Below are 18,940 nucleotides of genomic sequence, written 5' to 3'. Positions count from 1 at the left end.
CTAGCAGAGAACCATCACAGGGTGTCTACATCCCTTCCACCGCTGCTGCATGGCACATGGGGAGAGGGTGGAGCATGCTGAAAGGGGGGCATTTCTGGTTTCCAGGAAGCAGAGTATAGAGCAGCCTCAAGGTTGTTCTAACGAGCATAAAGAGTCAGGCAAGGCACAGCTGTGGAAGACCAGAAAGGTGGTGTAAAGTACCTCAAACCAGTGGTTCTCAGCCTTTTTTAAACTCATGACATCCCTTGGAAAATGCCAGCTCTTTGTTTTCACTCTGTTTTGGACTCTGTCTTTGAAAAACCAAAGAACAGGTTTTTTTGTTGCCAAGAACTCAGGAAGCCTATGCCTAGGGATTCCTATCTGAAATCTCTGGGCTTATCTTGTGAATCCTATTTGCACACCTAGCAGTGCTAACACTCCTTGGTGCTTGGCAGCACCCCAAAAGCATCTCAAGATACCCCCAGGTGCCATGGCTCCCCGGTTAAGAATCACTGCCTTAAACTCCCTCCCAGCTTCCATTCTGCTCCTGCTTGAAGAGCAAGAAAAGGGTCCATGAGCCTCAGGCCTCTGCATTTCACCAGTTTTAATTAAAGCCACAAGAAGAAAAAAAGCACGTAAGTAATTTTTAAAAAAATCACAACAACAAAAAAAAAGGACCAAGGGCAAGGACTGGCTTGTTTGAAGCTCCAGGATGGTTTGGACCCAGAGCAGAGAGAAGTGGGGAGCTGTGTTGGTGGGGAGCCAGGTAGAAGGCAAGGGAGATCTGCACTTCAGAGGCCGTGTCCCATTTCTATAGAGCTAAGCTCCCATGAGCTCAGGGAACTCGCGCTCTGCGCCGCTCCGGTTCAGCTGGCCTGGAACAGATTCCCAAATGTTTTCTTCTCGCGGCCCCACTCCCAGACTTCGCAGCTGCCCGCGTACCCTACCAGCATGTGTTTTATATTGTAACCCCTTAAACACCAATTATTACTGGACATGGAAAAGTGGGGAAAATGGAGAGGAAATAGGGAGAAATGGGGAAAAAGGGTGAGGAAATGGGTAAAGATGGGAAAAAGGGGGAAAAGGAGAGAAAAATGGGAAAAGGAGTGAAAGGGGAGAAAAACAAATGGGAAAAGGAGAAAAGGGAGGAAATAAGGGGAAAGGGCAAATGGAAGAAAAAAAGCTTATTTGCATATATACAGAGGGGGCGGGGCCGGTGTCTTTCCTGTGCGCCATTTCCGCTTCCGCTGCTTCGTCTTCCACTTCCGGCCGGGGCGAATCCGCGCGCTCTGGCCGGTTCCGCTTCCGGCGACAGGCGCCCGAGGCAGCTCGGCTCGCCCGGCCCCGGCCCCGTCCCGCCCCGCCCCGCCGCCGCTGCTGGACCCGCTCGCAGGTACCGGTCGCGCTGCTCGCTGCGGGCAGGCGGAGCTCCGGGCCGGGCCCGGAAGGCCGCTCCCCGCCTGCCCCCGCTTGGGGCCGGGCCGGGGGAGCGGGCGAGGCCCCGTAGCAGCGCGAAGGGCGGAAAGGGGGCGGGCAGGCAGCAGAGCCCAGGAGCTTGTCACTGGCCGGAAAGGAATGAGCTGAAGTTCCTCTTGCGGCCAGGTAGGTTTAAAGGCGAGGCCGCAAGCCGGAGCCCCGAGCCCTGCGTCCTGGTAGCTCTGCCAGAGGGGTTGGGGTTGCTTTGGGCTCCAGGGGTGGGTCCCCCCAGCACGCACATTTCACCTTTAGGGGGTTAGTGCAGGAGACCTGTTCCGCTTTCAGTTCGCGCCTTACTTCATTTGGCAGGTGCTTCCCTGCCTAGGGAAGCCCTGCCTGGTCCTGGCGGGGCTTCTCCGGGACTTGTCCGGGCCGCAGGGACAGATGGGGTTGCCCTGGCGGCACGGTTTCAGGTCACTGTCTGCCCAGAACCTAGCAGGGAGCTCTGCCCTCGTCCTGCTCCTCAGATCGGCTCTCCCCATGTAGCACGGATGCACCTGGTTTGTTGCAAGAGCTGCTTGTTTTAAGCGGAGAGCTGGGAGATTGTCCACGGGGCCAGCGTGAGTGGCGTCTGTCTTGCTCCATGTTGGCTGGGGGGGTGGTAAGGGAGCTGGCGTGTGTCGTGGGTGAACAGCTGTGCTCGAGGGAGCCTGCTGACCCGTGCCCTCCGTGCTGCTTGTCCGAGCCATTCTCTAAGTGTTGGTGCGTTGGCTGTCCTCTGATTCCTCAGCAGGCTGGTCGGGGGTGTGCAGTGTCACAGCCTGGAGCAGAAGCTTTGAAAGCCTTTGACTTGTGCTTCAATTTGCTGCTCCTAGCTCCTCTTCAGCTGGGAAAAGCGAGTGTCTGTTCTGGACCAGAGTTTTATGCTGACGTCGACTCTCATGTTGTATACAGGGTGTTTGCAAACATAGTCATTGTGTCCTTTTGTTTCCCTCCCTCCCCCCAGACCTCTGGAAGTTATGTCATCCGTGTCAGGGATGTGAGCAGCCTGGAGATGGGTGAGTGAGTGTGTTCTCTCCATGCCAGGTTGGAGGGTTTATGCTGCCCAATGTATGAACCCAGTGGGGAATATAGAAGGGACGTTCAGCCGCTGGAACCCGCTGTGGACCGTGTGGACCTCACATCTGCATAACATCACCTAAAGAATCACTTGAACAAGTGGCTACCAAGCAACTTCCGATCAACATGTTAGTCTCTCAGTTTTTCTGAAGGAGTGAAATGTGCAGGAGCCAATGTTGCATCTGTCCGTGGTTTCTCTGTCCGTAATTATGATGTATTGTAGGAACGGGTTTCATTTGAACTGTGTGGTGCTTTTTTTTCTGGTGTTCATTTTTTTTTCCTTATGGTGATGCACATTGGTAGCATCAGTATCCAAGTGCTGCTGCAGTTTGTCATGGAGATGCAAAGGGCAGGCCTGCTAAAAGAATATAAATTGGTGAGAAATGTGTAGAAGTTCAAGGGATGAAGTGAGTAGGAGTGAAGAATTGGGCACAGGAATATAGGACTATAAAACAGGTGAGCATGAGATTGAGACAAATTGTAGGTGTCTCGATAAGGCTTGCATCTCTTCATGTGAGCCTTGTAGAGACTAATCGCTTCCTTGCTCTAAAGAAAGTTTCCTGATGTTCACCCTGTTTCACTTCTCCTGGTTCTATCCCCTGGCACCAGTCTGAAGCTTCCTCTCCCTTCCTGGTGCGTACCTCCTGTTATTAATATTAATATTAATATGTCTGTAGTGCTTGGAGGTTCCTCCTGAGATTAGGACCTTTGTGTTTTAGGAGTATGATAAAATAGAAATGAAATGATAGGGAGGAGGGAGCAGAGACCATGAGAGATGCCTGGAGTTTCACAGTAGGTCCCTGACGGAGCCAGGTATGGAACTCAGGGCTTTGCACTTGCAGCTCAGTGCTTGAGACCATTGCTTTTGTCCTGGTGTGTACATGGTCCTTGGCCATGTCATTACTTTAGTGTGTAGACGTTAGGGGCTTTCTTGCATCTCTCCATGCTGCTTGAGTGTGGGGGGAGCAATCCTGTGTGTGGCCATGGGCACTGTCTGTTTCCTCAGATGAGTTTGCTGATCCTGTGAGGATGGATGCTGGAGATGCAACCTTGGCTAACCACAGCTCCACGTTCAAGGCCTTTCCACCATCACAGAGGGCAGTTCTGGGGAATCAGCTTTTGCTGCCTGGAACCAAGGTTTGGGAGCCATTCCTTTTCCCTTCTAGCAATTCAGGCAGCTCATGTGCACTGCCGGGACGCATATCCTTGGTGAATCCAACTGGCTCTTAACCTCTTGAGGAGCCAGGATCGGCGTTTAAATCAGTCCTCACAGTTCTGCCTTGATGCTTGCCAACCGCCTCGCCACTGGTTAAGTGTGTGGTGTCCCGCGGCCTCCTTATGTTGACCAGTTTTCTTCTGCTCGTCCCATCTGCCTGCCAGTCTGTTACAAGCTGCTGGGGGGCAGGAACTCTCTGACTTCTTGATATGTTCATATAGCACCTGGCATAGCTTATCTCCAGGGGCTCCCACATAACAGATGATGCATGGTAGTGGTGCATGTTAGTCCCAATTCAGGCACTTTGCACATTGCAGAATCATGGTCTTTTTACTGTTTGGACTGTGATGATGCTTGTACTCAAGCCCTGTTCTGCCAAGTGCCATTTGAACCTCACTAGCCAAAAGATGACATCTGATGATGATGTCCACTGTTGCCTATGAAAACTGATGCCTCTCTGAACCAGTTAGTCTCTAAGGTGTCACTCTGCTTTGCCATTTGCAAAGAGCTTGAAGTCTGGGCATACTCGGCATAGAAAACTGCCTGCCTGTGTACACACGTGCAAATGACCTCTCCTCTGTGGAGGCTACACTTGTGCATACTTGCCTGTGGATATGCACGTACAAAATCTTCAGGTTGGCAAACCTGTCCATGACTACATCCTGTGGAAGCTTAACAAACGGGAGGGAGGGGGGGCATCCTCTTGACACCCCTTGCAAAAGAAGTGTGCAGTTTTACCAGAAAATATACTAGCTCAGGCATGAAATCTACTTGCCTGCTCTGTGCAGCAAGGAGAAAATGAGTAGTTGGCTCCCTTCATTATCTCCAAGGGTACAATTTTGCCAGGCAGCTGGGGGTAGATTGTTAACAATTTGCCCTCTTGTCAGACAATCTATGCCGTCATAAGGCACGATTGAGCTATGATCACATTGCTTCACATTGCTGTAAATTAGTACCTTAAAAGCTGTTGCTGTTGTGTAGCTTATGGCATGCACTGTAGGTAGTTTGTATATAAAACTGGTCCCTGGCAGGTCATAATCCTGATTTTCATTTTGTTTTTTCATTTAGTTTTCACCAGACAAGCTTGGCAATTCAGAACAAGCTTTCACATGTCCAGCTGGAGATGCGTCGTGCAGCCCCAGTTACTACCCAGGTAAGGCACAGTGACTTGGTTGCTGATCAGGCTCACAAGAACTTCCTTCTTGTCAGTGCTCCTGCTGGGACTTAAAGCCGGAGGTTCCTCTGCTCAGGCTCAGACCGACCCCATAGCACGAATTGTGAGGGTTTTTGCCATCCGCCGTAGCAGGGGGCACGGCCTCTATCAGGGCTCTCTTTTGCATATATTAACAATCTTTTATAGAAGGACATTGGCTGCCATTGTCCCTCTGCTTTACCTGTGGCAGGTTCAGTTGTTATGTCTTGTGTTGGGTCAGGGCTTATGGTAGTATTATGTAGAGTTTACATTATGGATTTGTATGGGATGGCTTAGATAGGGCTGATCCTGCCCCAAGCAGGGGGTTGGACTAGATGTGCCCTCTGAAGGTCCTTGATTCTGTGATTCCTCACTGTTTTCAAATGATGGTAAAAATGCTCTTGTGAAAATTAAGCTGCTGCTTTGCTCTCTAATATCCTTTTTGGCTGAAATGCTAAAAGGGATCCTGGAGGAAGGAGTCATAGTTGACTCTAAGATGAACGTGGGTCGTCAGTGTGACAAAGTGTTCAAAAGGCTAACTGCACTTTATCGTGCGTTAGCAGATACATAACGAACAGGTCCAGGGAGGTGATGCTTCCCTTCTATGTGACACTGGTCAGGCTGAAGTTGAAGTAGTGCGCCCAGTTTTGGGCGCCGCACTTCAAGAGGGATGTGGAGAATCTTGAGAGGGTTCAGAGGAGGCTGCTCTTATGGTCAGAGGCCTGCAGGCAAGGCCCTACGAGGAGAGACTGAGAGACCCAGATCTTGTGATCTTGTGGCTGCTTAAAAATTCGTCAGGGGAGGGCAGCAGGGAATAGGAGATGCCTTATTTACTAGGACACCCCCTGGAGTAACTAGGAATAATGGCCACAAATTGATGGAGAGCAGATTTAGGTTGGATATCAGAAAGAACTTTTTCACAGTAAGGGTTGCCAGAATCTGGAATGGGCTTCCAAGTGAGGTGGTGCTCTCCCCTACTCTGGGGGTCTTCAAGAGGAGACTGGACAAGCACCTAGCGGGGGTTGTCTGACCCCAGTGCTCTTTCCTGCCCAGGGCAGAGAGTTGGACTTGGTGACCTACTGAGGTCCCTTCCGACCCTAACAGCTGTGAATCTATAAAAGGGTGTTAAGTGCCCAAGTCCTGCTGAAATTCAGTGCCCATGTTCCTCATGCTCAGTCTCAAATCAGAGCAGAGCTGAGGTGTGCTTTGGAGTGGTAGGATAACATTTTGCAGCCATATAAATTGTGTAGCCTGGGGGTGGAGGACGCAGATGTTACTGCAGCATTAAAACCCCAGTTTTGCAAGCTTTTTCACTTGTCTGCACACAGAGACCTGACAGCCTTGCTCAAGGCATGTGATACCTGAGGTCTTCTGGTGTTTGATGCTATGCTGTTTGGAGGCACAAGTGTGGTTCCATCCTTACTGCTTTAATATTTCTCTCCATGCAGAAGTTCCATCCTCAGAGAGTTACCGAGCACCAACAGAGCCTCAAATATTTGGACTAAGTGCCAATGGGCAGTGGAGGGTTCCCAGCCCGGGTCCCGCACTTCAGAAAGCTAGGACGAGCCGGGGCTCATATCTCGAAGCCCGCAAGACCCCAAGGTACATCATGTTCTCTCACGCTTGGGCATGGGGTCCTCAGTCACTTAGCGGTTATGTCCCGAAGGTTGTACACTGGCTGCAGGTGCGATCAGTCTGACTTGCTTTTCATAACAGCCACCAGTCAGTAAATGGTTTTGACAAGCTTCAGCATTGTATAGAATGAGCTGATTTAGTGGCTAATGAACTTGCTCTCACTTTTCATAGCCCAAGGCTTACCTGAGCTCCTGGCTGCATCTGGCAGGTCTCTGATAAGATTACCACTGCAGCCTAACAGCCTAGGGGAGGGGGTTTCAGAATGATTGCTGTTAATCTAACCAATGAAGCGAATGATAAAACCAGTTAGGGCAATTTTAGTCCCGGCAGTTACCTCGTCTGTGTATACGTAAGCTATTGCATTTTCCCAGCCTAGTTAAAGCAATATAAGAACTGGAATCATAGTGGTGGCTACCACTTGAATTAGCTCAGTAAAAAATTACCTCCTCAGATGAACTATTTCTATGATAACAAAACAAAACTCCTGACTTCAAACCAAATTCCCTTTGCTTTTAGAAGTAATTATTGAGTTCCTATCTGAGTTGCCTTGTGAACTCATTAATTATTCCCATAGGCAGAGATGAGCAAAGTGTGTGTGTAGGGGGGGAGAATTACCTCTGAGTGAGAAGGGACTTCATGACTGTTCAAGGGAAGATTAAGTTCATCACAGATGTGCTGAGCCTGTATTGAAAATCCAGAAACTGGATGTGCAGCACTTGCCTTGTTGTTGCCTTTTGGGCCTGTAGAAAATCCTTGTGTGGCAGTCGCTGTAAAAATAAAAATAAGGGAGATCACACTCCGAAGGATTTTCCCCCCGTGTTGCAAGCACAGAAATATACTGTGTCGTACTGGAGGTGAAAGAAGGTTGGCAGTATGTGGAGATTATTTTAAAGGAACAGTTTTTGGGCTGTGGGTAGGGGGGAGAGGCCGGTGCAAAGGGGACTGGCCCGGAAGATAAATGAAAGGGCCGTCTTACCAGTGTGAGCCTAGCACGGATCACGCTTGGCATGGCGTTCATCTGTCTCAAACTCCCCTGGTCCCCCTTGGTTATCCTACATGAAATGTGTTAATATCTTTATTCCCACAACATACCTGCAAGCTAGGGCAGCCTTGATATCGCCAAGGGGGAACTCAGGTGCAGGAAGACTTAACTTGCCTAGACTAGTTCTAGACTAGTGCCCAGTGCCAGCACGCTACTTTCCTCAATGTGCATGAGTCGCTAAGCTGCCAGCTGCAGAACAGCTGCATGTTTTATCCTGGGCTGGGGTTCTTCCCATCAGATGGTTTTGCAGCCATTTTGTGGCATGAGTCCAGCTGCTTTACTGGGGTGTCTCCATCAAGATCTCCTCCAGCTCCAGTTTCTTTGTTGTTTTAGTCAAAGCCACGGTGCCCTCTGGTGTTCGAGCTAATGAGCTGTCCCTGAGCAGCAGTTGTTCCTAGCCTTTACTCTTGGCTTTGAAACTGTAGCTCAATGGTAGAGCACTTGCTTTGCATTGCAAATCAAGGGAAGCAATTCTCCCACTCCGTTCAGCACTGGGGAGGCCTTGCCTGGAGCACTGTGTTCAGTTCTGTGTTCTACAATTCAGGAAAGTTGTGGGCAAGAGAAGACTGAGGGGGGAGATTTGATGAGTCTTTAAATACCTGAAGAGTGATTATAGAGAGGATAGAGATGGGCTTTTCTTTGTCACCATAGGGGCAGGACTAGGAGCAATAGCCTCAAGCTTCAGCAGGGGAAATTTAGGTTGGAGATGAGGAGGAACTTTCTGACTCTGAAGCTGGTCACGCACTGGAACAGGCTGCCTAGAGAAACTCTGGAATCTCCCATCCTTAGAAGCTTTCAAGAGCAGGTTGGACAGACACTTGTCTGGGATGATTTGGTCAGGAATGATCCCGCCTTGAGCAAGGGGCTGGTCTGGATGGCCTCACCAGGTCCCTTCCAGCCCAACTTTCCTACGAGCCTAAATGCAAGCTTCTGATCATAATTGGACGGCTTGCTATTTTCTACAAGAGATCAAAAGCTCTTTTCAGGGATTTTCTGTTTGGTGATGGTCAAAAGGCTCCTCTGAGATCAGTAGTACTAAATGTATTCTAACCCTGCCCTCCTGCCCATGCCTAGGCTAGGCAGGGCCTCTACACATCTAAGTGCTTTCCTAGGCTCCTTGCAGAGAAGTCCCAGGAAGCAGAACATCCCATTTCCTGCTCTACCCCAAGAGAACCATTGCTCCCTGACTCCACACAGGACCCTGACAAGAGGGTCCTATTCTACACAGGAGAGAAAGGAGAGAATAAAGGGAATCCAGCCTCTCTGTCTCCTTTTGCTCCCAGCTTCTTTCCAGGGTGGAGGTGGAGGTGGGAGGGAAAAATCGGTGCCTTTGAGTAACACCTTTAAAACAGGCTAATCTCATGTTTTCTGCTTTCCACAGTGGGTCATCCAATAGCTTTGTAGGAAAATCAAACCATCATTGTCATGCATCTGCCTATGAGAAAACCTTCCCAATCAAACCTGTTACGAGCCCCTCGTGGAGCGGCTCCTGTCGTCGGAGCTTGTTGAGCCCAAAGAAAACCCCCCGGAGGTTCATCAGCACTGTAGAAGAGGTATGGAAAAGCAAAGGAAGACCTATATACTGAATACAATGACATAATGGGATGCACAGCCCGTGTCAGCCTCATGAGGCATAATGAGGTTTGCAGGGGTGGAGGGGGAGCATGTTCTATGGGCTTTAAAGGCTGGTGCTACAACCCTTCTTGGTCCAAACCCTCCCCAGCCATGTTCCTTTCAGAAACAAAGACATGTAGAACAGTTTCACCTGCCTTGGTCTGGCTCCACAGTAGGCACGCAACACATGCATATCTGGTTGTGGTGGCAATGGCAGCAGCCTGGCTGAGAGCCATGAGGTAGGTTGTGGTAGCAGATTTCAGTCTGGTGGAGCTGTGTGCTGGAACTGAAGGAGATTCACATGGGACTTGATCACAGGACATTATAACAATTCCATGTGTACTCCCCAAATGGGTGCAGTTAGTTCGCTGTTTAAAACAGGTAGAGCTAGACATGCATTATCCCAGATTTGGAAAAATAAGACTGTGCAGTGTCTGCTTTTAGCTCGTCAATGCCGCTCTGTTCTGATTGATAAAAAAAATCAGAAGCCTTGTCAGAGAGGAGAGAAAATACTGTTGGTTTAGAGCTGGGTGATTCCACAATCCCTTTCTGTCAGTCGGGTCCAACCCTCCCTTTCAGCACAGCAAGGTTTTCATGGCGCCTTTATGCCTCCTTTAAAGCACTTTCCGTAGGAAAAGCACATTGCAGTAGGTAAGTGTTTCTCAACCCGGGGTGCTGCCACATTCAAAGTTGTGGAGGGGTGCCCTGAGTTAGGTCAAGAAGCACTGCCTCATAGTCCCTTTACCTCATAGCTTTTGTCTCTGTTCCTGCTCACTCAGTGTTGCAAAGCACTCACACCTGACCTCAGTCTACAGTTGCAAGGCATCTTGCTTATTTCTCTGCAGACTGTTCGGGAGGAAGAGCGAGAGATCTACAGGCGGCTGCTTCAGATGGTCACAGGAAAGCAGTTCTTCATGTCCAAACCCTTCTCGCATTTTCCCTTCCACCCGTGAGTGTGTGAAACCCTCCCCAGCCACCAGTGACTAACCTGGCACCATTTGTCTGCTCTGGCATTTTTAACCTGTTGTTGTTTTGTAGGTCCAGGTGTGTGAATTCCAATAAAACGGTAGTGAAAGAAGCCTCAAGCAAGAATGCAAAGCTGTTTGAAACCTACAACATCACTCCAACCAGCCAGCCCCCCAGCATCCTGAGAACACAAGAGCAGCCGTCACACAAACCACCCCTCTACCCTGTCTCCAGTTATCCTTCCAACACCTTTGAGTCCAGTAATACCATAACCCAGCATCAGCAAGACAATTTACCAGCATCTAACACACAGTCGGAAGGTAAAAATAAGCGTGATTAGCTTGAACCTAGTGCCAATTTGATGAATTTATTTCCAAGTTATTTTTTGTGACTTCAAACACAGTTGGTATTTCGATGCACCAAACAAAATTCAGATGAGAATGATTTTATGATCTGCCACTTAACACACTTTACAAGCTGAGCTGCTCAAAGGAATTGGGCACCCATAGCATATTGAACTTGGGTACCAAATTCCCTTAGATTTTGCAAAACACAGGCTGAAGATTTAAATGGAGGGCAGGTGAAAGTGAAGTGAAACCCTAATGTGGAGAACAGTTACTGAGATTTGTAGGGACTGCAGTGAAAATTTTGTGAGGCTTTCCTGAGTGTTTTAATTCTGCTTTCCATAGGCTCAGACTCCGTCATCGTGCTCAAGGTTAAAGATCCCAGAACTCCAGTGCCGAGGTAGGTTTGTACAGCGTGAACACGTGCAGCTTTTCCTGTATGCACTGAAGTGTCTCGCGCTCTCTGGGGTTAATTAGGCACTCTCTTTGTTCCAAAGGGTTGTACCCCACACATGGAACGGAAGACAATCAATCCCATGGATTGTTTGGGATTGATTGTCTTCCATTCCAATAACCTGCACGTTGGGTACATTTCTCCATCACTCCCCTAACAGAGCATGTCCCTGAAATGAGGATACATTGAGCGCATCCTGTGAAAGGCTCTCTGCCCAGTTACTGTGTTAGGACTGTATGCCAATATCTAATCTAAACACCTCCCTCTTTAGCTGAGGTCTTTCTTGTCTGGTAGGTGTCTGGGCTTGTGATCAGTTCCCTTCCTTTACTGGACAACTTCCCTTGGTGTGGTTCTGTGACATATCCATTTTGCCTGGATTCTGTGGATTTGGAGTCCCAGCTTCCATGCTCTGTCTCACCACGGTATTGCATGGTCCATTCCTTCCATTTTTCCTCATGTCCCTTTTCAATTGAAGACTCCAGTGCTGGGATTTCCAGAGGTGACACACACAGAGCAGTTCTGTTACCCCCCTGGTTCTCTCAGCAGCTCTTCTGCCTAAGGTATCCACAAATAGCACTTTTTCACAGTGTTATTGCAAAGAATAATGCAATATTCTTTGCATTAAAAGAGGAAGCATTGGGTGTTGGCTGCAGTCAAGCCTGGGGATTTTGATTTGGTGTGCCATTGCTTCTGCTGGGACTTAAGGCCAGAGGTTTCTGGCTTAAAGGGTCGTGCCCCTCCGCTCAGGGTCAGATCAGTTGCAATATGTGGCATCAGAAAGGAATTTTACCCCATGATCAGATTGGTATGGACTGGGGGCTGTGCTTGCCTTCCTTTGTAATGGCGATCATGGCTCTCTTGGACCTCTTGAGCATATTTTGTCAATCTTTGTAGCAGCAGGATGTTGGCCACTGTTATACCTCTCTCTTACCTGTCTCAGGTGAGGGTGATATGACTTGTGGCTGTCAGGGTTGACTGTGTAGTTTGTCTAACAGGTTAGACAATGGATTAGTCTGGGAGGCTTTGGACAGGGCTGATTCTGCCTCAGGTAGGGCTTTGGACTAGATGTGACCTCTGGAGGTCCCTTTCAAGCCCTACTTCTAATTCTTTGATTTCTAAGAGAGAGTTCAGGATGTAATAGTTTATGTGAACTCCTGTGCTTATGGATACTTGCATGATGCTGTAACAAGCTATTTATGCCAAACTTTTTTTTCTACTTACAATTTTTTGGTTTGAGATGCATGCACTCCACTCACCTTATTATTAAAGATTTCACTGTAATATTTTTACTGTTTCTCCAAGGATAATGTTGTTCTCTGCTCATATTTCTTCATTTTGTGAGCAATTAAAGCAATCAATGCCCATGCACACGGTGTTGTTTACACTTGTCTTGTTTCCTTTCTTTTAGCCCTCCCTTCTTCCAGGCAGAGTTGTGGATTAAAGAACTGTAAGTTTTCCATGTTTATAATATTTCAGTTTGTTTTTTCTATTTGCCTTGATTTGCTGTTTATTCAGAAGGTCGGCAAATACCTTAAGACACAGAGACAGGCTTATAGAAGTATTTTAGGTGCTCTGTGCCAGCATGACTTATAAACGCACATCTCCGTGTCTTCAGAAATCTAAATAGCTTTGTAAATCCAGCCCCTGTCTCTGTCCAGATGGCCAGGTTCTCACCCAGGCTTTCAGGTCCTACCTCCTTCCTCTGCTTGCATGCTTTAGCTTTGCTTGCCATAAGAACCCTGCCTCACAAATCCACCCCCTGTCTTGGCATTTTAGTTATATCCTCTCCATCTTTGAACCTTTCCTCAGCTCTGTCTTGGATCCATCTTCTACTGGCTTCTTGTCCTTGCCTCTTAGGCCCACTGCAGTTTAGCTCATCCCAATCTGTTGGATCTACTATCACATCATCGACTGTCTCCCTACCAGGCTTATTCCTTAAGCACTTCAGTGCTTTCCCCATTGTGGTCCCTTAAGCTTGGTATAAACTCTGAGATGTGCTGTTACTTTTCTGCGTCCTTTCACAAGATTCCCTTAAGCTGCCTACAGACTACTGCCAGGGGATATCTGTGAATCAAATAGGAAGCTATGTAACGCACACACCCTCAGCCCAGCAGAAATATTTGCGTGCTGTCAAGTCCGACAGGCATGTTTTTTAGCGCTCAGCGCTGTGCAGGATTAAGCTGCAGGTGATGTGCTATAGTAACACTTTCTTGGCCCCAGGCTGTCAGGCAGAAAATCATAGCACAGGAGGCTTGCCACAGCAGACTAAAAATGGTTGGCTGGTGTGGAAGCCTATGGCTACAGCTGAGCCAAAGTGGACTACCCCAGTTCCTAAACAGGGGCAGAGCTTGTTAGCCACTGACTCAAGGGAGGTATAGCTGCCTAGGTAGTTATCCAGGCTGGTTTGCCTGGTCAGGGTCCCCAGCACTGGATGTCTTAGGGCTGGAGGGAGACAACATGGCTGTTGGTTGAGAGAGTAATTATTTTTTGCCCTGTGCCTGAAATCTGTATTCAGGCACTTCCTGGTGCTCTATGATGTAGGGAAGTTCAGCCCATGGGGTTTGGATGCCTGTTAATGGCTTTGCCACCAGAAATCAAGTAAGCAAACACAAATGACAGTGTTGCATCTCCGCTGGCAGCAGAGCTGTGTGCCAGCTGAATGTGTCTGGTGTTGGGCACGTTGATTGATCTAGCAAGGATTTCATCCATTGGGTTTCAGTGGCTTCACCTGATCTGTCTTCCTTTCTCCTTCCTCCTCGTTAACCCCTAAAGTATTTAAGCACTCTTCTGTTCCAAACTCCTTGGCTTTTCCAGAACCAGTGTCTATGATTCACGAGCCCGGGAGAGGTGGCGACAGATAGAAGAGCAAAAAGCTTTGGCCTTGCAGCTGCAGAGCCAGGTGAGTGATATCTAGGCCTGTGCAGCAACCTCTGGTCCCTGGGATCTGAAGCAATGATAAGGAGATGTTACCTTAAACTGTACAGGAGGGCAGAAGCAAGTCAGGGGCCGTACAGGGGACAGACTGCTGGACGGTGGGTGCTGTCATTCTAACATAATGACCTCTCTTTCAGAGATTGCAGGAGCAGGAACACTCAGTGCAGGAACAGGTGGACTTACATCTTCGAGTGCCTCTTGAGAAAGAAATCCCAGTCACAGTCAAAGAGGACACCAAGTCAGCTGATAATGAGAAGGAGTTCCCTGAGATCACGGAGGTAAATCTGCACAGGCTGTTACTGCAGGTGGCCTTTCCCAGGTTTTGGAGAAGGACTTGTAGAGGTGGGAATTAAGTGCAGGATGTCTTGGTGAAGAAAGGAAAATCAATATAGTGAAGGCTCCCATGAGCTTTGGAAAAATATGCTGCATTTCCCAGAGGAGTTTTTTTGGCTTGACATGGGACTTGCTGACAGAAGTCCTCTGGCCTGTGTTAGGCTGGAGGTTTGGACCAGATCAGCAGTGCTCAACTTTTGGCCCAGTAGTTTGGGGCTCAGCCCAGTCTGCAAGCTGGATAAGACCCTAGGGCCCTTTACTCTTTCTCCCTCCCACCCCCAAGTGTACCAGGATTGGTTCTTGGGGGCCCAGAATCACACAACCACATGCTAGGATTGGGTTCCAGGGGCTTGGCTTGGCACTGCCCCCTCCCAGTCCCCACCAGGATTGGCCCTGGGGCCCCATGCTGGCCCTGCAGGCAGCTATCAGGTACCAGATCCAGGACAGAGGTCCTGGGGCTCTGTGGGTTTAAAGATTTGGCAGCAGGGGAGTGTTGCTGGTTCTACCACCACCAAATTTCTGGACCTATGGGATGCCCCATGGGTTGGAGGACATGGTAGTATGGGTTGGATCTGGCCTGCAGGTTGATGGTTAAGCACCCCTGGGTGAAATCATTGTAATGGTCCTTTTCAGCTTTTAAAAACTACAAATCCCAAAGACAGAAGTATCGGCACGGAGAACTTTTGCCTTGTTTTTGTTCTTGTGCCATTGCTTCCAACCTGTTTAGTATTGTTCCAGTGAACCAAACAAGTGAGCAGCGCAGACTTCCTCCTGTTGTTACAGTGATCCTGTTGCTCAGTTCACAGAGATGTCGGTGGACTTGTCTTTAGCTTTAAGCCTCCATGATTCAGCCTTCCCCAAGGGGTTGGATGTTCTCAAAGGCAATTGTTTTCAACCTAGCATTGGGCAGCATTCAGGATCTTTGTTGTGCTGCCACAGAACCAATCATCCCATTAGATGGGAACTAGTTCTTTCTTGTTCAGGGAGTTAATCTGGTCTTGAGTGCAGTCTATGTGATTGAAATAGCAACTCTCCTTCCAGTTCATAATGCTACTGTTTCTCTGTAGGAAATGGAGAAGGAAATAAGGAGTGTCTTCCGTGGTGGGCACCAGGATGAGGTCCTGAGTGAAGCTTTTCGGTTAACAATCACTCGGAAAGACATTCAGACCCTCAACCACCTGAATTGGCTTAATGATGAGGTAATGCCAGGTTCCTTCCTTTACCAAGGGAAGCATGCTGGGTAGCAAGTTGAAGTGAATAAACCTCTTCCTCTTTCCTCTGAGATGGAGGGCCTGGGCCAAGAGTGACTAAAGTACCAAGGCAGTGCTTATTCTTTTTTTTTTTCCTGAAGAGGTTGGGGAGGGTCTTAATTTATAGGATAATCACCTATGATGTCTAGGCAGGGCAGAGGTTCCTGGCTAGAGGATCTTGCCCCTTTGCTCAGTGTCAGACCAGTCACCATATTTAGGATCAGCAAGGAAGTTTACCACAAACTCAGATTGGTACAGGCTCGGGGGGGCGGGGGGTTCGGACTTCCTCTGTAATGGGGGGCATGGCCCTCTACCTGGCATCTCTAGAGCCTAACTTAACAACCTTTTACAGAAGCAGGACATTGGCTGCCGTGGTTCACCTGCTTTACCTGTGGCAGGTTAGGGTGTGATGTCCTGTTGCGTCCAGATTGACAGTAGTTTTACAAAGAGCTTAGGTTATGGATTTGTATAGGATGGCTTGGAAAGGGAAGGTCCTGCCTCAAGCAAGGGGTTGGACAAGGTGACCTCTTCTGATTAACTGGTTCAGAGAGGTATGAGCTTTCATAGGCAACAATCTGCTATGTCATATGCCCTCTGTGCAATCTTCTGCTTGGCTTCAGACTGACATACTGACCCACCTCCATGACAACTAGAAGAGCAACAGAAGTTGTTGGAGTTAAAACTGCCAAATCCTGAGTGTTTAAAAGTATCCAAGGAGAGTGGTCGCTCCTTAAGGAGACGATCCTCCAAGCCCAAAGGAAGGTAATCCCAACCAGGATCAAAGGGAGCAGGAGAGCACACGAGCCTCCATGGCTCACCAAAAGCATCCGGGAATGTCTCCTTGCTAAAAAGGAGGCTTACACCCAATAGAAAGGGGTCATCACTAGGGAGGACTATTCTGCAGTTGCTCGGGGATGTAGGGGGGCAGTCAGGAAGGCCAAGGCAGAGATGGAACTGGGACTAGCTTCCCAGATTAAGGACAATAAGAAGTCCTTTTTTAAATACATAGGGGGTAAAAAGAAGGTCCCGGGTAATGTGGGGCCCTTGCAGGATGTGTTGGGAAACTTGGTCGTCACACCAGACGGCAAAGCTAACATGTTTAACGATTTCTTTGCCTCCGTCTTCCTAAGTAGGGACCAGAACAGCCACCTCCCTGCTGGGCCCCCCTCGGGCCCCGGGGGAGGCACACCTGGGCCATGGTGTAGCGAGGATTTAGTTAGGGAGCTTCTGGAGGGGCTGAACGTATTCAGGTCAGCCGGTCCGGATGATCTCCACCCTAGAGTTCTAAAGGAACTGGCCAAGGTCATTGCAAGACCCCTGGCACGGCTTTACAAGCACTCTGGTGCTCAGGAGTGGTGCCAGAGGACTGGAAGAGGGCCAACGTGGTTCCCATCTTCAAAAAAGGGAGGAAGGAGGACTTGGGAAACTATAGGCCGGTTAGTCTTACCTTGATCCTAGGCAAGCTGTTCAAGAAAATTATTTTGGCACACATCCAGGAGGGGCCAGCAGGGGACTGCATGCTTAGGGGCAGCCAACACGGGTTCATCAGTGGCAGGTCCTGTCAGACCAACCTGGTGGCCTTTTACGATGAGATCACCAGATCATTAGATGCAGGGGTAGCAGTGGACATCGTCTTCCTGGACTCCCGGAAGGCTTTTGACACTGTCTCTCACCCCGTTCTCATTAAGAAACTGGGGGGCTGTGGTGTCGACACCCACACAGTCAAATGGGTCGCCAGCTGACTGGAGGGCCACACCCAGAGGGTGGTGGTGGATGGGTCCTTCTCAGCCTGGAAGGACGTGGGCAGTGGGGTCCCCCAGGGCTCGGCCCTCGGGCCCGCACTGTTCAACATCTTCATCAGTGATTTTGGACGAGGGGGTAAAAAGCACCCTGTTCAAATTTGCTGATGACACTAAGATGTGGGGGGACGTGGGCACACTAGAAGGAAGCAACAGGCTACAATCAGATGTAGACAGGTTACAAGGGTGGGCGGATGAGACTAGGATGGGATTCAACACAGACAAGTGCAAGGTGATGCACCTGGGGAGGAACAACCGGCACCATACCTACAGGTTAGGGAACTCCCCTCTTGTCAGCACGGAGGCGGAAAAGGATCTTGGGGTCATCATTGACTCCAAGATGAACATGGGCCAGCAGTGTGGGGAGGCAGTTAACCGCACCTTGTCATGCATCCACAGATGCATCTTGAGCAGATCCAAAGAGGCGATTTTCCCCCCCCTCTATGCGGCACTGGTCAGGCCGCAGCTGGAGTACTGCGTCCAGTTCTGGGCGCCACACTTCAGGAGGGATGTGGACGACATGGAGAGGGTCCAGAGGAGGCCACCCGCATGATCAGGGGACAGCAGGGCAGGCCCTACGAGGAGAGGCTACGGGACCTGAACCTGTTCAGCCTCTAAAAGAGAAGGCTGAGGGGGGATCTTGTGGCCTGTTATAAACTAGTCAGGGGGGATCAGCAGGCATTGGGGGAGTCACTGTTCCCCCGAGCACCGCCAGGAGTGACCAGGAATAACGGTCACAAGCTGGCAGAGGGTAGGTTTAGGTTAGATATCAGGAGGCGCTACTTCACGGTCAGGGCGGCTAGGGTCTGGAACCAACTTCCAAGAGAAGTGGTGCAGGCTCCTACCCTGGGGGTGTTCAAGAGGCGGTTAAATGAACACCTTGCTGGGGTTGTTTGACCCCAGTACTCTTTCCTGCCATGGCAGGGGGTTGGACTAGATGATCTGCTCAGGTCCCTCCCGACCCTAGAAACTATGAAACTATGAAAACTAAATTCCTCATTCATTGGCTCTGGCTTTTTAGCAGGTGGGCCTTTCAAAAATGCTGAACCATACTAGATACCATTGCCTTGCTTAAATTTTTACACATGAGTAACAAAGTACAAGATTGCTTTTTTTTAAAAAAATAAAAAAATGTTATTTTGTTTTGAGAGCAAGGCAGATGATTCTCTTTGCAAGGTTGCCCAACAAAAACAGTTACATATGTGTGGGGGAACTTTTCCTTTCCAGATAATAAATTTCTACATGAATTTGCTGATGGAGCGAAGCAAAGAGAAGGGGTTGCCAACAGTTCACGCATTCAACACCTTCTTTTTTACCAAATTAAAGACTGCTGGGTACCAAGCTGTGAAACGGTGGACTAAGAAAGTGGATATCTTCTCTGTGGACATTCTCTTGGTGCCTATTCATCTTGGAGTCCATTGGTGTCTAGCAGTGAGTGTTTTGTTGTTAAAGTGGTGTTAAAATTTGTGGGTAACTAAAATGGATAGCAGCATGAATTCATAGATGTTGGTGTGGAAGGGAGCTCAGTAGGTCACTGAGTCCAACCCCCCTGCCCTGGGTAGGAAAGAGCACTGGGGTCAGAAGACCCCAGCTAGGTGCTCATCCAGTCTCCTCTTGAAGACCCCAAAGTAGGGGAGAGCACCACCT

General features: G+C 49.1%; 1 protein-coding gene across 6 annotated transcripts in view; it reads left to right on the top strand.

Moving 5' to 3' along the window:
* The first annotated feature begins 1,233 nt into the window (after nucleotides 1-1,233).
* Nucleotides 1,234-18,940, top strand: part of SENP1 (SUMO specific peptidase 1) — a 31,856-nt gene continuing 14,149 nt past the window's right edge. The window contains exons 1-14 of one of the 6 annotated variants that reach the window (XR_016442869.1): nucleotides 1,241-1,372; nucleotides 2,402-2,453; nucleotides 3,521-3,651; nucleotides 4,799-4,883; nucleotides 6,371-6,524; nucleotides 8,981-9,152; nucleotides 10,059-10,162; nucleotides 10,252-10,499; nucleotides 10,869-10,923; nucleotides 12,386-12,424; nucleotides 13,792-13,876; nucleotides 14,049-14,189; nucleotides 15,312-15,443; nucleotides 18,521-18,724. Coding sequence is in view for 4 of the 6 variants with exons in the window: in XM_090050721.1 (XP_089906847.1) it covers nucleotides 2,450-2,453; nucleotides 3,521-3,651; nucleotides 4,799-4,883; nucleotides 6,371-6,524; nucleotides 8,981-9,152; nucleotides 10,059-10,162; nucleotides 10,252-10,499; nucleotides 10,869-10,923; nucleotides 12,386-12,424; nucleotides 13,792-13,876; nucleotides 14,049-14,189; nucleotides 15,312-15,443; nucleotides 18,521-18,724 (1,554 nt within the window). In the remaining 2 variants the exon portion in view is untranslated. The other 5 variants (XM_090050721.1, XM_090050724.1, XR_016442870.1 and 2 more) reach the window with 5 other exon arrangements.

The sequence above is a fragment of the Crocodylus siamensis genome, chromosome 6, assembly GCF_052110815.1.
Source record: "Crocodylus siamensis isolate JL-2025a chromosome 6, ASM5211081v1, whole genome shotgun sequence".
Lineage (NCBI taxonomy): Eukaryota > Metazoa > Chordata > Crocodylia > Crocodylidae > Crocodylus > Crocodylus siamensis.
Note: the sequence above shows the minus strand (reverse complement) of the source record. Positions and strands in the feature narration are given on the sequence as shown.